Source organism: Neomonachus schauinslandi, chromosome 9 (genome assembly GCF_002201575.2).
Source record: "Neomonachus schauinslandi chromosome 9, ASM220157v2, whole genome shotgun sequence".
Classification (NCBI taxonomy): domain Eukaryota; kingdom Metazoa; phylum Chordata; class Mammalia; order Carnivora; family Phocidae; genus Neomonachus; species Neomonachus schauinslandi.
In genome coordinates, this window is record NC_058411.1 from 81,692,580 (window position 1) to 81,709,554 (window position 16,975).

Consider the following 16,975-nt stretch of genomic DNA (forward strand, 5'->3'; position numbering starts at 1 on the left):
GAAGGCTTCAACATATGGATGGCAGGAGGGGACATAGTTCAACCCATAACAGTAAATAGTCAAAAATTTATTAAAATGATTTATTTTAATGAGTTTTATGACTAACAATGAAAATGATACTACTAATAATAATACCTTGTTCCAGATTTTTTACCCATCGTCCATTTGATAAGGACAAGTAAATAATGTACTACCTAAGTTTCCATATGAGTATAAAAGGAAAATGTATTTGTTTCATTCTGTTTTTGTTTTGTATTTTTAATTGAAAATCTTGTCTTTTATAGATTGAGGCTTTTATTCTCCAGCTCTACAGCATTTGCAAAATTTGAGTTAACTTTGCCTCTCTCAGTCCATTTTCCAACTGTCCCATTACCTTTCTCCATTCAAAATCACCTTGGAAACATTGGGTAAGTAAAGAGCCGCCAGGATAGGGCTCCTAACTACCTTTTTACCTATGTTATATCATTTGAAAGATCTCTCAAAGTGGTCAGAAATAATGCATATACGATTATTGGATATACCAGTAATGGATAATCCCCCATAGTGAGTGCCAAATGTCACTTCTCTCTGGCTTCATTTTAAAAAATTTGTTCTTTTAAAGTCAGTGACCTTCATTTTTAGCTCCAGGGGATGCTGGAGACCATTGGTCTATTTTATACTTGCTGTACTTTTTGAATACTCTTACCTAAAGCAGGAACCAAGAAGGAAAAAAATGGGTGTAAAAAAAAAAATGGTGCTTAGCCCAGATCATATATAAACAACTTTTATGGCCTTTAAAACAGAATAAGCACTTAATCATTTAATAATCACTTAAAAAGCTGTGTAGTCATAATGCTTTTGTCAGCTAGTCTTTGTAATCAGATATAACAATATTTCATTCCTACCATATATTTTGTGACTTTTTAGACACACTGCTGACAGTTTGTAAGGTGGCAGAGTTTAGAATGCACTCACCTCAAATCCATCAGCAAACACCAACAATTCAGATTTTTAGCTAAGTCAAGATACCTCACAGTTCATAGAGAATTGCTCTTTGGCCTCGTTTTGGAATCTCAATTCCAATTGGGCAGGCTATTTCTAGAAATTCCTACTTGTGCTTCCTAAGAGACTCAGAGACCATCCCCAAAAACATGAATTCCAATGAAATGGAGGTAAGTGTCCAGAAAAATTAATGAACCTTTTGTTCTTTCCAGCCACGATGAAATCACTGCAATTCTATCTAAAGTACCACTGGAGGACAACTACCTAAAGAATGTAGTCAAGCAAATTTACCAAGATCTGCTTCAGGACTGCCATTTCTATAGCTGTAACAACCAAGCACAGTGCACTTCCTAATGATATTATGTCAGAGTATCCATTGCTATTTAATCTTTGTCTTTAGGTCATAGAATGAAGCCTAATAAAATTCTTTCTGATGATGTTATAGTTAATTTGTATGGTTAGTTTTTAAATTTCTGCAGTCAGGAACAATGGACAGCCTCAAATACCATATTATCAACCTGCTCCTCTTTTTACAAAAGGTTTAAATAGTAGAACACTTAGGGGGAAATTTCTTCTAATTAAAGTTGTGCTCTCTGCTATAGGGCAAGCCCTGAGAAGTAACATTAAGTATAAGAGGAGCTGTCACCTCTGACAAAAACATTAGCCATTTCCTCATATATAGAACTATGATTTTCAAGTTGCCTGGTATTTCTGGAATAGAGATCTATCTTTCTACAAACTTTTCATCCTTCTTTTTCTCCATTGCAGAAATGTTAAGAAAAAACAGTAGCACTCAGCTATTCAAATGGTTGCCATCTTTTCTTGAGGGCCTTGCCTTCTTTTATTATATGTCTATTAATGTTTTCTTAAGTATAATTTTATAGGGAAAGTTAATTCATTTTGGCCCAGTATATATATGTAAATATATTAATTTTCTTGTATGTTTGTGATGTGTAGGGAGATATATATAGAAATACATAGAGCTGTATAGAGAGATACTCCTCTGTCTGGACAGTTTCCATCTTTCTGAAGGATGCTTTGCAGCAAGATTCTCGGTCTCTTTCTATTAAATAATTGTACTTCAAACAATGTATCACATTCAAAACCACCAATTTTGTCAAGTTCTGGCAGTAGTAATGGATTTAATGTGAGTATTGGTTTTTGAAGCCACACCCTTCTCATACAAAAAAATAAGCATATCCACTGATGCTGAATGATCGGTATTATCTGTGAGATAGATAAATATGAGTAAACTTTTACCCAAACTTTAGTCAAATCCTAATCATGGTAATTTTTGTTTCTTTTATATTTAATTCTAAACTAAAGTATATTGCATTTTTAAACTAATTCATCTAAAATTTTGCTTTATACTTTAGGATCTGGTTAAAGTCCTATGGGTCCCGTGAATATTATCTTCGCTCTTGAATTGGCTTTTACTTCTGAGCTATTGGTGAAAAAGATGACATGGTCTTTTAAGCTTTGAAAGTCAACATAAAATTCATTTTTCATAAAAATCAAGACGTAAACGTTCTTTATTTCTGTGAACTCCTTGAAAAACTTTTAAAGTCACCAATATGGTCTGTTTTCCATGAAACTTAAATTAGTTTTCTTACTGGAGTTATTTCTTTTCTGTAAACCTGAAAAGTAGAGGTTTTGTTTTATGCATTTTGGTAACCTGGAATGGACCAACTCCAAGAATGATTTGGCTTGTAATTATGATCTCTGCTTCCTGGGTTTAGCTACATAATTGTAATATTTAATTATTTGCATTTGTATTTGTTCAAAGGATTGGCTATTTTTATAAAATTTTTTGGAAGTTGTTCCTTCACTGATTAGAAGCAGGTTGGTTTTTGCACTATTAAAATAAGTTTATTATATGAAATCTTTTTAAGCAGTGTCTCTTTATGAAGTGAAGACGTTTTTTTTGGGTTGGTTGGTTGGTTGGTTTGTTGGTTGGTTGGTTTTACCATGTGTTCAATAGACCTTTGAAGATATACCAAAGGAAGCTCCTTCCAGAAACACCCACTTATTTGAAAACTGAGATAAGATTGAAATATGTCAGGACCTGAGTTTAAGAACTATATACAAACCATAGTTATCCCTATGTCTATGTCTCTGAAAGACAATAAAAGAAAACTATTTGAAGTTCCTCAGGAAACTATCATTTCTATGAGCTAATGGAGTGGTTCTCAAAGTTTAGTCCCTAGACTAGTGGTGTCAGCTTCACCCCAAACCTGCTGAATCAGAAACACTAGGGGTAAGGACCAGTATTCTGTGTTGTGTTTATTTTTTTTAACTTCCTTTATTTATTTATTTATTTATTTATTTATTTATTTATTTAATTTTTTTTTTAAAGATTTTTATTTATTTATTTGACAGAGAGAGACACAGCGAGAGAGGGAACACAAGCAGGGGGAGAGGGAGAGGGAGAAGCAGACTCCCCGCTGAGCAGGGAGCCCGATGCGGGGCTCGATCCCAGGACCCTGGGATCATGACCTGAGCCGAAGGCAGACGCTTAACGACTGAGCCACCCAGGTGCCCCTTAACTTCCTTTTTTTAAAAACAGTGTCACTGAAATGTAATTTACATCATATAATTCACCTTTTAAAGTGCACAATTGGGATGCGTGGGTGGTTCACTTGGTTAAGCGTCTGCCTTTGGCCCAGGTCATGATCCCAGGGTCCTGGGATCGAGCCCCGAGTCGGGCTCCTTGCTCACTGGGGAGCCTGCTTCTCCCTCTCCCTCTGCCTGCTGCTCCCCCTCCTTGTGCTCTCTCTGTGCCAAATAAATAAACAAAATCTTTAAGAAAATAAAATTTAAAAAAAAGAAGTGGTATATATATACAAAGGAATACTACTCAGCCATCAAAAAAAAAGAAATCTTGCCATTTGCACCGGACATGGATGGAACTAGGGGGTATTATGCTAAGCAAAATAAGTCAATCAGAGAAAGACTATTATATGTTCTCACTAATGTGGAATTTAAGAAACAAAACAGGATCATAGGGGAAGAGAGGAAAAAATAAAACGAAATCAGAGAGGGAAACAAACCATGAGACTCTTAATCATAGGAAACAAACTGAGGGTTGTTGAGGGGGAGGGGACAACTGGGTGATGGACATTAAGGAGGGCACATGATGTAATGAGAACTGGGTATTATATAAGACTGATGAAACACTGACCTCCACCTCTGAAACCAATAATACATTATATGTTAATTAATTGAATTTAAATTTAAATTTTTTTAAAAAAAGAAACTCTTTGTGATAGTTGTTTGCCAAATTTCCCCCTAATTTGTGGTTTTATTTGACTTTAGTTATTATAGGTTTTGCCATTTAGAATTTTAAACATATGTAGTCTAATGTATCAATATTTTCTTTTATGTCTTTTGAGTTTGTGTTATATTTAGACTCTCCGCACTGTAAGATCTATGGTTTCTCTTAGAACTTTTATGGCTTAATACTTTACATTTATATCTTTGAACCAATTGGAAATTTATCCTAACATAAAGTTTAAGGATCCAAAATAATTTTTTTTTTCTAGATGGCTATGTGGCTATCCCTGCACCATTTAACAAACAGGCTATTTTCCCCCACTGATTTGGAATGACTTTTTTATCATATACTAGATTTCTCTACGTATTCATATCTGAGTGCAGTAGGCAGAATAGTAACCACCCCCCCAACACCAAAATGTGAATGTCATCACAGTAGGGACTCTTCAGAGCTTTTTTTTTTTTTTTTTTTAAGATTTTTATATTTATTTGACAGAGAGAGAGACAGCCAGAGAGAGAACACAAGCAGGGGGAGTGGGAGAGAGAGAAGCAGACTCCCACAGAGCGGGGAGCCTGACTCGGGGCTCAATCCCGGGACCCTGGGATCATGACCCGAGCCGAAGGCAGACGCTTAACGACTGAGCCACCGAGGCACCCCCTCTTCAGAGCTTTTGAAGGATCTTGACATGGGGAGGCTATCTTGGATTAGCTGGGTAGGCCCAGTGTAATCACAAGGGTTTTTATAAGAGGAAGGCAGGACGTCAGAATCAGAGAAGGAGATGTCATAATGGAAACAGATCAGAGTAATCATTGACTTTGAAGAGGGAAGAAGGGACCTTGAGCCAAAGAATGTAGATGCCTCTAGAGACTGGAAAAGGCAAGGAAACAGATTTTTCTCCTGGGACTTCCAGAAGAGACACAATTCTGCCAACATCTTGCTTTTAGTCCAGTGACAGTGAAACCCATTAGGAATTGTGAGCTCCAGAATTGTAAGATGATACATTTTTGTTGTTTTAAGCCACTACATTTGTGGTAATTTGTTACAGCAGCAATAGGAAACTAAGACACTGATATAACTATTCTATTCCATTGACCTATCTTATCTTACAAGTCCTTTGTAATTATTATAGTTTTGTTTTGTTTTGTTTTGTTGAGAGGGAGAGAGCCAGGGAGGGGCAGAGGGAGAGGGAGAGAGAATCTTAATCAGGCTCCACACTTAGCACGGAGCCTGACACAGGGCTCCATCTCACAACTCTGAGATCATGACCTGACCAAGATCAAGAGTTGGATTCTTAACCAACTGAGCCACTCAGGCGTGCCTGTAATGTAGTTTCATAATATGTTTTAATATCTGGTCAGTTCAGGCCCTTTTATTTCAGAGTTTTCCTAGCTCTTCTTGCTTTTTTATTTTATCATATAAAGGTAAGAACTAGATTGTTTTGTTCTCCAAAAACTCTTAATGTAACTTTAATGAGATCATGTTATATTAAATTTAAAGAACAACTCATGGACAACCGATATCTTTAAGATAGTGAGTCTTCCAATAGTATGCTTTTCTGTTTTGTGTCCTTTGTTTAATATCTTAAAATATCCTTTATATAGGATGTGCACTTCTCTTGTTAGACTTATCCCAAGGCATTTTATATTGTTACAATTTTTAAATTATAATAAGGACAAGATAAATTCAAACCAAAAATTCAAATAATATACAAAAGAATACAGATAATATACAAAAAAATACAAATAATATACAAAAGTCATCCAAAATCTTTTTTTTTTTAAGATTTTATTTATTCATTTGAGACACAGAGATACAGAGAGAGAGAGAGAGAGAGAGAGCATGAGCAGTGCGAGAGGCAGAGGGAGAGGAAGAAGCAGACTCTCCGCTGAGTCAGGAGCCTGATGTGGGGCTCGATCCCAGGACCCTGGGATCATGACCCGAGCCGAAGGCAGACGCTTAACCATCTGAGCCACCTAGGCGCCCCCAGTCATCCAAAATCTTACTAGTGAGCATCATTCCTACATACTAGGTTCTCTTAGCCATAAAGAAGGGTAATGGCTTTTGGGTAGGCAACCAATGGTGATTGCCATGAATCACATTGGGATTTCTATTGGGAATTCATTGATGTTGAAGAAGTTTCAACTTTATAATTTTGAGCCTTTTCCTCTGGGAAGATGGTTTTGGGGATTTTTCCATAGAGGTCCTGAACATTTCTAAAAGTTTATTCCTAGACACTTACGGTTTTTGTTACTACTGTGAATAGGATCTTTTTCTATTACATTGTCTAATTAGTTATTAAGACTTAAAGTGCTGATCTTTTTATATTTCATAATTGGTTACACTAATGTACTTTCTTATTGTCCCTTAAACTATCTAGGTATGCAGTCATATCTGTAAATCTTTCCCAAAATTTACATCTTTTATTATTTATCTTTAATTATTACACCCAGTGACACTTCCTGAACAATAGTAAATAATAGTGGCAATAGACAATTTTGTTTTTGTTTTTTTCTTTTTTATTTAAGTAATCTCTACACCAAATATGCGGCTCAAACTCACGAACCCGAGATTAAGAGTCATGTGCTCCTACTGAGCCAGCCAGGAGCCTCAGTTCTTGGTTTTAATGAAAGTATTTCTAACATTTCACCAGTAAGCAGACAATGGCAGCTTGTTTGGAATATATGTTTTTTTCTTGATCATGCTAAGGAAACATCTAATTCCTTTTTACCTTTTTCCCCCTTAATGAGGAATTTATGTTGAATTTTATTGAATGCTTTTTCAAAATGATGAAATTAACCCTATGGGTTTTCTCCTTGACCTATTAATATAGTCAATTATAACAGATTTCCCAATACTGGATCATCCTTGTACTACTCAACTGGATCACTTGGACATGACAGTGGGTTTCCCTTTCTGGATTTCCCTTACTATGCTTCAGGCTGACTATACCAGGAGATTATTATCCTTGAGACAAAAGATTAGGTTTCTCACGATTAAGTTTTGGTTTTACTAGAGGTTACCTCTTTGAGATTTCAGATAGGTCACTGGACTGTAATTTAGGATATATATATCCAAAACTTTTCAATTACACACTTAAAAACATATGGATTGCTAGCAAGAACACTAGTTTGTCTTATTTCCAAGTGTTTAGTGGGTTGTCTTGGAAGAAAGGAACAGAAAACTACTCAAATTGGTTTAAGCAGAAGAAATGGAAGGAAGATTTATTGGAATGTAGGAGTATCTCATAGATCTCAAGAACAGTAAGTGCTGCTGGGCTCCTGAGAAATTGGAAAGATTTGGAAACAGATTTCAAAATTGTTTCTTTCCTTTCTGTCTCATTCTCTCCCACTTTCTTGGTCTCTCAATTTCTTAATCTTTCTACAGATAGGGTTTCTCTGGCTTGACAACCACACAGCCACAGGAATTTCATTTTTTTTTAATTATTATGTTATGTTAATCACCATACCTTACATCATTAGTTTTTGATGTAGTGTTCCACGATTCATTGTTTGCGTATAACACCCAGTGCTCCATGCAGAACGTGCCCTCTTTAATACCCATCACCAAGCTAACCCATCCTCCCACCCCCCTCCCCTCTAGAACCCTCAGTTTGTTTTTCAGAGTCCATAGTCTCTCATGGTTTGTCTCCCCCTCCGATTTCCCCCCTTCATTCTTGCCCTCCTGCTATCTTCTTTTTTTTTTTAACATATAATGTATTATTTGTTTCAGAGGTACAGATCTGTGATTCAACAGTCTTGCACAATTCACAGCACTCACCATAGCACATACCTTCCCCAATGTCTAGCACCCAGCCACCCCATTCCTCCCACCTCCCCACCACTCCAGCAACCCTCAGTTTGTTTCCAGAGATTAAGAATTCCTCATATCAGTGAGGTCATATGATCCATGTGTTTCTCTGATTGACTTATTTAACTCAGCATAACACCCTCCAGTTCCATCCAAGTCGTTGCAAATGGCAAGATCTCATTCCTTTTGATGGCTGCATAATATTCCATTGTATATATATACCACATCTTCTTTATCCATTCATCTGTCGATGGACATCTTGACTCTTTCCATAGTTTGGCTATCGTGGACATTGCTGCTATAAACATCGGGGTGCACATACCCCTTCGGATCCCTACATTTGTATCTTTGGGGTAAATACCCAGTAGTGCAATTGCTGGTCGTATGGTAGCTCTATTTTCAACTTTTTGAGGAAACTCCAGACTGTTTTCCAGAGTGGCTGCACCAGCTTGCATTCCCACCAACAGTGTAGGAGGGTTCCCCTTTCTCCGCGTCCTCGCCAACATCCATCCTTTCCTGACTTGTTAATTTTAGCCATTCTGACTGGTGTGAGGTGATATCTCATTGAGGTTTTGATTTGTATTCCCCTGATGCTGAGCGATGTTGAGCACTTTTCCAAGTGTCTGTTGGCCATTTGGATGTCTTCTTTGGGAAAATGTCTTCTGCCCATTTCTTGATTGGATCATTTGTTCTTTGGGTGTTGAGTTTAAGAAGTTCTTTATAGATTTTGGATACTAGCCCTTTATCTGGTATGTCATTTGCAAATATCTTCTCCCGTTCTGTTGGATGTCTTTTGGTTTTGTTGACTGTTTCTTTTGCTGTGCAAAAGCTTTTTATCTTGATGAAGTCTCAATAGTTCATTTTCGCCCTTCCTTCCCTTGCCTTTGGTGAAGTTTCAAGGAAGAAGTTGCTGCGGCTGAGGTCGAAGAGGTTGCTGCCTGTGTTCTCCTCTAGGATTTTGATGGACTCCTGTCTCACATTTAGGTCTTTCACCCATTTTGAGTCTACTTTTGTGTGTGGTGTAAAGAAATGGTCCAGTTTCATTCTTCTGCATGTGGCTGTCCAATTTTCCCAACACCATTTGTTGAAGAGACTGTCTTTTTTCCATTGGACATTCTTTCCTGCTTTGTCCAAGATTAGTTGACCATAGAGTTGAGGGTCCATTTCTGGGCTCTCTATTCTGTTCCACTGATCTATGTGTCTGTTTTGTGCCAGTACCATACTGTCTTGATGATGACAGCTTTGTAATAGAGCTTGAAATCCAGAATTGTGATGCCGCCAGCTTTGCTTTTCTTTTTCAACATTCCTCTGGCTATTCGGGGTCTTTTCTGGTTCCATACAAATTTTAGGATTATTTGTTCCATTTCTTTGAAAAAAGTGGATGGTATTTTGATGGGGATTGCATTGAATGTGTAGATTGCTCTAGGTAGCATTGACATCTTCACAATATTTGTTCTTCCAATCCATGAGCATGGAACGTTTTTCCATTTCTTTGTGTCTTCCTCAATTTCTTTCATGAGTATTTTATTGTTTTCTGAGTACAGATTCTTTGCCTCTTTGGTTAGATTTATTCCTAGGTATCTTATGGTTTTGGGTGCAGTTGTAAATGGGATCGACTCCTTAATTTCTCTTCCTTCTGTCTTGTTGTTGGTGTATAGGAATGCCACCGATTTCTGTGCATTGATTTTATATCCTGCCACTTTACTGAATTCCTGTATGAGTTCTAGCAGTTTGGGGTGGAGTCTTTTGGGTTTTCCACATAAAGTATCATATCATCTGCAAAGAATGAGAGTTTGACTACTTCTTTGCTGATTCGGATGCCTTTTATTTCCTTTTGTTGTCTGATTGCTGTGGCTAGGACTTCTAATACTATGTTGAATAGCAGTGGTGATAGTGGACATCCCTGCTGTGTTCCTGACCTTAGGGGGAAAGCTCTCAGTTTTTCCCCATTGAGAATGATATTTGCTGTGGGTTTTTCATAGAAGGCTTTTATGATATTGAAGTATGTACCCTCTATCCCTGTACTCTGAAGAGTTTTGATCAAGAAAGGATGCTGTACTTTGTCAAATGCTTTTTCTGCATCTATTGAGAGGATCATATGGTTCTTGTTCTTTTATTAATGTATTGTATCACATTGATTGGTTTGTGGATGTTGAACCAAGCTTGCAGCCCAGGGATAAATCCCACTTGGTCGTGGTGAATAATCCTTTTAATGTACTGTTGGATCCTATTGGCTAGTATTTTGATGAGAATTTTTGCATCCATGTTCATCAAAGATATTGGTCTGTAATTCTCCTTTTTGATGGGGTCTTTTTCTGGTTTGGGGATCAAGGTAATGGTGGCCTCATAAAACAAGTTTGGAAGTTTTCCTTCCATTTCTATTTTTTGGAACAGTTTCAGAAGAATGGGTATTAATTCTTCTTTAAATGTTTGGTAGAATTCCCCTGGGAAGCCATCTGGCCCTGGGCTTTTGTTTGTTGGGAGATTTTTTGATTACTGCTTCAATTTCCTTAGTGGTTTAGGTCTGTTCAGGTTTTCTATTTCTTCCTGGTTCAGTTTTGGTAGTTGATACATGCCTCCATTTCTTCCAGAAATTAGATTATCTAATTTGCTGGCATATAGTTGCTCATAATATGTTCTTATAATTGTTTGTATTTCTTTGGTGTTGGTTGTGATCTCTCCTCTTTCATTCATGATTTTGTTGATTTGGGTCATTTCTCTTTTCTATTTGATAAGTCTGGCCAGGGGGTTATCAATCTTGTTAATTCTTTCAAAGAACCAGCTCCTAGTTTCATTGATCTGTGCTACTGTTCTTTTGGTTTCTATTTCATTGATTTCTGCTCTGATCTTTATTATTTCTCATCTCCTGCTGGGTTTAGGCTTTATTTGCTGTTCTTTCTCCAGCTCCTTTAGGTGTAGGGTTAGATTGTGTATTTGAGACCTTTCTTGTTTCTTGAGAAAGGCTTGTATTGCTATATACTTTCCTCTTAGGGTTGCCTTTGCTGTATCCCAAAGATTTTGAACAGTTGTGTTTTCATTTTCATTTGTTTCCATGAATTTTTTTAATTCTTCTTTAATTTCCTGGTTGACCCATTCATTCTTTAGTAGGATGCTCTTTAGCCTCCATGTGTTTGAGTTCTTTCCGACTTTCCTCTTGTGATTGAGTTCTAGTTTCAAAGCATTGTGGTCTGAAAATATGCAGGGAATAGGAATTTCATTTTAATGAAAGGTCAAAGTCACATACGATTTCATTCAGCCAAGAGGGGCTGTGGGTTTGCAGATGCTCTAAGGAAGGGGTGTGAAGAAGGGGAGGTAAAGGTGGGTATATTTGGTATGGAAGGCAGTTACTATTATCCCCAGGTACTATCTGTAATTACTAAGTTAGGTTGAGTCTACCCCCAGAATGCTTCCTGAATTCTGTCATTGCTCTAACTCAAGCAAGCCTTCATCCCTAGTCTGAAATACTGCAAGAGCTTCCTAACAGTTTTTGCTGTCCTTACTATCTCTTTCCTGAAATCTCTCCTTCACTGCCACAAGACAACGATGGGAGGATTAAATAAAAACTTCATGAACTTTAAAGCATTCCACAAATGTATAGTGGTGGGGCAAAAAATAGATCTAAATAAAGTAGTACTGGGGGAAAAAAAATAGATCAAACCAGAGGACTCCTCTCCTTAAAAAACTCTCAATGATTTCGGGGCACCTTGGTGGCTCAGTTGTTAAGCGTCTGCCTTCGGCTCAGGTCATGATCCCAGGGTCCTGCGATCGAGCCTCGCATCGGGCTCCCTGCTCAGCGGGAAGCCTGCTTCTCCCTCTCCCACTCCCCCTGCTTGTGTTCCCTCTCTCGCTGTGTCTCTCTCTGTCAAATAAATAAATAAAATCTTTAAAAAAAAAAAAAAAACTTTCAGGGGCACCTGGGTGGCTCAGCCGTTTAGCGTCTGCCTTCGGCTCAGGTCATGATCCCAGAGTCCTGGGATCGAGCCCCGCATCGGGCTCCTTGCTCATCAGGGAAGCCTGCTTCTCCCTCTCCCACTCCGCCTGCTTGTGTTCCCTCTCTCGCTGTCTCTCTCTGTCAAAAAATAAATAAAAATTTAAAAAATTAAAAAAAACCTTTCAATGATTTCCCCATTACCTAAAGAATAAAGACTAAAGCTCCATACATGTTCTTAAGCTTCTTCATAACTTGAACTAAATGTTAACTTTCCAGTATCAGCGCCTCCGGGACACTTTTCCTCCCTCATCAGACAATACTATGGCTTGACCACGTCGTTAATTTCCATGCCCATACTGTTCTATATGCTTATGTCTTCCATCTCCTCTTTCTTGCCCAGGAAACCCCATTCACCCTTTAAAACCAGAATCACGGGTCAAAGTTTCCAGTAAACCATGATAAGGTTTACCTTCTCAAAATCAATGTGTCCTTCCCCTGGAGTCTTGCAAATCTCCAGTAAATTACCAAGGTTTGACTAATATTTCAGGCATTTTTCTCCCCTTCACTAGCTCTGTTTTCCAATTCCATCTGTCTACTCAAGCATCCTCAGCTGTACCACCTCTAGGGGCATAGAAAACGCCAGGCGGGAATTTCAGAGTCGGAAGCTCAGAGCAAAGACTGGCTTAAGATACTTCAGAATCAAATCAAGAATAGCTCTCTAGGGGGCGCCTGGGTGGCTCAATTGTTAAGCCTCTGCATTTGGCTGAGGTCATGATCCCGGCGTCCTGGGACTGAGCCCCACATCGAGCTCCCTGCTCCGCGAGAAGCCTGCTTCTTCCTTTCCCACTCCCCTTGCTTGTGTTCCCTCTCTCGCTGTGCCTCGCTGTGTCTCTCTCTGTCAAATTAATTAAGAATCTTAAAAAAAAAAAAAAAAAGCTCTCTATAGAGCCAAGCTTTTCCTCAGAGGGGCTGAGGCGCAGGCGCTGACGGTGCATACTGGGAGATGGAGTCTTCGACCGACCCCACTACCTCTTGGGAGTTGTAGTCCTTGGTCTGGTAAAAGAGAAGAAGGAGGAAACTCCCAAATTGTGAATTAGTTTTTAGGGGTAAACGGGAAAGGGAACTCCTTAACATCGTGCAAGATCAAGATCCTTGGGCCCATCTCCGGCTCCCCAGCAGCGGGCGGGCGGGCTAGACGGCGGAGCCGAGGAGGGCGGGGAGACGTTACGTTGACGCTGGCGTGACCCTCCCGGAGAATTTGGCGGGATCTCCGAAAGTTGCCGGTCGGGGAGAGCTCTGCGGCCTGAGACTCTGGTCTGAGGAGAGTTGACGCGCCACTGAGGGGTGTAGTTTGGAGCTAAAACTCGCATGCGTTGTGTGCAGAGCAAGGGAGGGCATTTGAAGTCCGTCCGAGGTCGGCCGCGGACCAGACCAGCGGACAGAAGTCGGAGCGCGCAGCCCGCCCGAGTGAGAAGGGCTGTGGACCGAGGTGAGTGTGTGAGGCGTAGACCTGGCCCCTTTCTGCGTCCCGGTGCGTCCCCGCATTAACCGGACCGGGCCCGTGGCCCGGCAGCCGGCTTATAGGCCCCTCTGCGCCAAGTGAGAAACCGGAGTTGGCCGGGCGGAGCAGGGGCATGCCTGGGCCCAGCCCACCGTCGGAGCTGGTTAGGGCGAAAACTGATGCGGTCCTCAGGCTACAGAGCTGGGAGGAACCTTAGAAGCCTTCATTTCCAACACCCATTTTATGAGCGGAGGCGAGAAAGCCGAGATCTAGAGAAGTGTAAAGATTTAATGTCACAGCTGTATGTGTCAGGGCCAGGGTTTCCGGATTTCTAGTCAGTCCTCTTTCCATTACTCCGTGCTTTGCTTACGAAGTACCCGCCTCCAGTTTCCTAAAAGGTGTTTTCGTTACCTAATGCGGAAGGCCGTGAACGTGATACCTAGGGAATCATCTGTGGTGAGGTGTTTTGGTTTGTTTGTTTTCTTTTTAACTTCTAAAGTGAAGTGTAATATGCATATAGAAGAATGCACAAATCAAAAGTGTATACAGCTCTGAATTATTTCAAAGAGAATATATCTGTGTAATCACTACTCAGGTCAATAAATAGAATGTTGTCAGCACCCCCAAAACTTCCCTTTTTCCCCCTCTAGTAGGTCCCTTTTTCTCCCCAAAGGTAACCACTGTATTGACTTCTAACACCAGTGACTAAATTTGCCTGTGTTTGAATTTTTTCTAAGTGATACTATTTATGTTTTTGTGTCTGGTTTCACCCAGCATTCTGTCTGTAGATTCATACATATCTTTGTATATAGTAATAGTTGGGTTTTTTTCCCCCTATCGAATTCCTTATTCTTCCTGCCTATGGTGGACATTTGGGTTGTTTCTAGTTTCTGACTTTTTAAAGGAGAAAGGCTGCTGAGAACATGCCTATGTATATTTTGGTGCACATGGGTATGCTTTTCAGTTGGTTAGTAATACAGTGTTGAAATTCATGGGTCATAGCATTTGTCTATATTCAACTTCCACATTTAATGCCAGTTTTCTAAAGTACTGATTTACATTCAAACCAGCAGTATATGAGTGTTCAGTTGTTTCACATGTTTGCCAACACTTGATATTGTCAATCTTTTTAATTTTATCTATTTTGGTGGCATATAGTAATACCTTATGGTTTTAATATTCCTGATAATTAGGTTGAGCGTTGGTTCATAAGTTTATTGACCATTGGCTATCTTCTATACTGAAGTGCTCGTTCAGATCTCTGTTTTTCTATTGGGTTGTCTTTCTTGCTGATTTGAAGTTTTTTATATATTTTATTTATTATGATTTTTTAAAATTTTATTTATTCATTTGACAGAGAGCACAAGTAGGTAGAGCGGCAGGCAGAGGGAGAAACAGACTTCCCACTGAGCAGGGAGCCCGAGTCGGGGCTCAATCCCGGGACCCTGGGATCATGACCTGAGCTGAAGGCAGACGCTTAACCCACTGAGCCACCCAGGCGCCCCTGAAGTTTCTTATATATTTTAATTATCAGCCCTTGGTTGTATATGTGGTAAATACTTTGTCCCCCAACCATAGTTTTTTTATTTTCTTAATAGTGTCTTTTGATAGACAGAAGTTCTAAATTTAAATGTAGTCCAGTTTTTCAGTCTTTTCTTTTTTGGTTGTTGCTTTATGTATCCAGTTTAAGAAATCTTTATCCTTAAGTCGTGAAGATACTCGCTTATATTCCAAAAGCTTTGTTTTACGTCTTACATTTAGATCTATAATGAATTGGAAATGGATGTTTCTTCTGTGTGTGTGTGGTGGGGGACGGGGGTGGTTGCTTATTCTGTAGGCTCTTCCATCAACTCAACACTGTTTATTGAAAAGACCATCCTTTCTCCATTACTCTGGAGTTCCATCTTTTTCATAAATTATGAAGGGAGAGGTTTAAATTTAAATTGCATTCAGGTGATTCCGATATTTAGCATTATCATAGGCACATTATGCTAAATCTGCCCTCTAAGAGATCTGCATCTGAACTAATCAAGAACAAATGGTCATCTCCAAAGAAGACACAGATGGCAAACAGACACATGAAAAGGTGCTCAACATCACTAATCATCAGGGAAATGCAGACCAAAACCACAATGAGATATCACCTCCCATCTGTCAGAATGGCTAAAATTAAAAAGATAAGAAATAAGGGAGCCTGGCTGGTGAGGATGTGGAGATAAAGGAACCCTCGTGAACTGTTGGTGCACTAATTTACATTTATTGCAGCTGCTATGGAAAACAGTTTGCAGGTTCCTCAAAAAATTAAAAATAGAAATACCATGTGATCCAGTAATTCCACTACAGGGTATTTACCCAAAGAAAATGAAAACACTGACTTGACAAAATATACGCTCCCCAATGCTTATTGCAGCATTTTTTTTTTTAAAGATTTATTTATTTGACAGAGAGAGACACGGCGAGAGAGGGAACACAAGCAGGGGGAGTGGGAGAGGGAGAAGCAGGCTCCCCGCTGAGCAGGGAGCCCAGTGCAGGGCTTGATCGCAGGACCCCGGGATCATGACCTGAGCCGAAGGCAGACGCTTACTGACTGAGCCACCCAGGCGCCCCATATTGTAGCATTATTTACAATAGCCATGATATGGAAGCAACCCAAGTGTCCATCCACTCATGAATGGATAAAGGAGATTGTGTGTGTGTGTGTGTGTGTGTAATGGAATATTACTCAGCCATTAAAAAGAATGAGATCTTCCTGTTTGCAACAATATGGGGGGACCTAGAAGGTACTATGCTAAGTGAAATAAGTCATACAGAGAAAGACAAATACTATATGATTTCATTTATATGTGGAGTATAAAAAAAATAAATGAACAAACAAAAAGCAGAAACAGACCCATAAATACAGAGAACAAACTGATGGCTTCCAGAGGGAGAAGGAGGGATGGGCAGAATGGGTGAATATGAGTGAGAGGTACAGGCTTCCAGTTATGGAATGAATAAGTCACAGGAACAAAAGGTACAGCATAGGGAATATAGTCAGTGGTATTGTAATAGTGTTGTATGGTGATAGATGGTAGCTACACTTGTGGTGAGCATAGCATAACATACAGAGTTGTCAGATCACTATGGTGTACACCTAAAACTAATGTGACATTGTGAATCAACTATACTTAAAAAAGGGGGGGGGGAGAACAAATGGTCCTCTTTTGTCAAGTTTTGAAGAATGGAGATTTCATATGTGTTATCTTTTGCATTAAATTTATCCAGATTGGGCGCCTGGGTGGCTCAGTTGGTTAAGCGACTGCCTTCGGCTCAGGTCATGATCCTGGAGTCCCGGGATTGAGTCCCACGTCGGGCTCCCTGCTCAGCAGGGAGTCTGCCTCTCTCTCTGACCCTCCCCCCTCTCATGCTCTCTATCTCATTCTCTCTCTCAAATAAATAAATAAAATCTTTAAAAAAAATTTATCCAGATTGTTAAATTGTC

At 39.4% G+C, this 16,975-nt stretch overlaps 2 protein-coding genes across 2 annotated transcripts in view; both read left to right on the forward strand.

Annotated features, from left to right (window-relative positions):
- KNL1 (kinetochore scaffold 1) overlaps window positions 1-1,350 on the forward strand; it is a 53,593-nt gene extending 52,243 nt beyond the window's left edge. The window contains exons 24-25 of the mRNA XM_021695480.1: window positions 285-407; window positions 1,194-1,350. Coding sequence (XP_021551155.1) covers window positions 285-407; window positions 1,194-1,335 — 265 coding nt within the window. The 3' untranslated portion in view covers window positions 1,336-1,350. The remainder of the gene's footprint in view (window positions 1-284; window positions 408-1,193) is intronic.
- A 12,123-nt stretch (window positions 1,351-13,473) lies between these two features.
- RAD51 (RAD51 recombinase) overlaps window positions 13,474-16,975 on the forward strand; it is a 31,117-nt gene continuing 27,615 nt past the window's right edge. The window contains exon 1 of the mRNA XM_021695588.1: window positions 13,474-13,482. The gene's annotated coding sequence lies outside the window, so the exon portion shown is untranslated. The remainder of the gene's footprint in view (window positions 13,483-16,975) is intronic.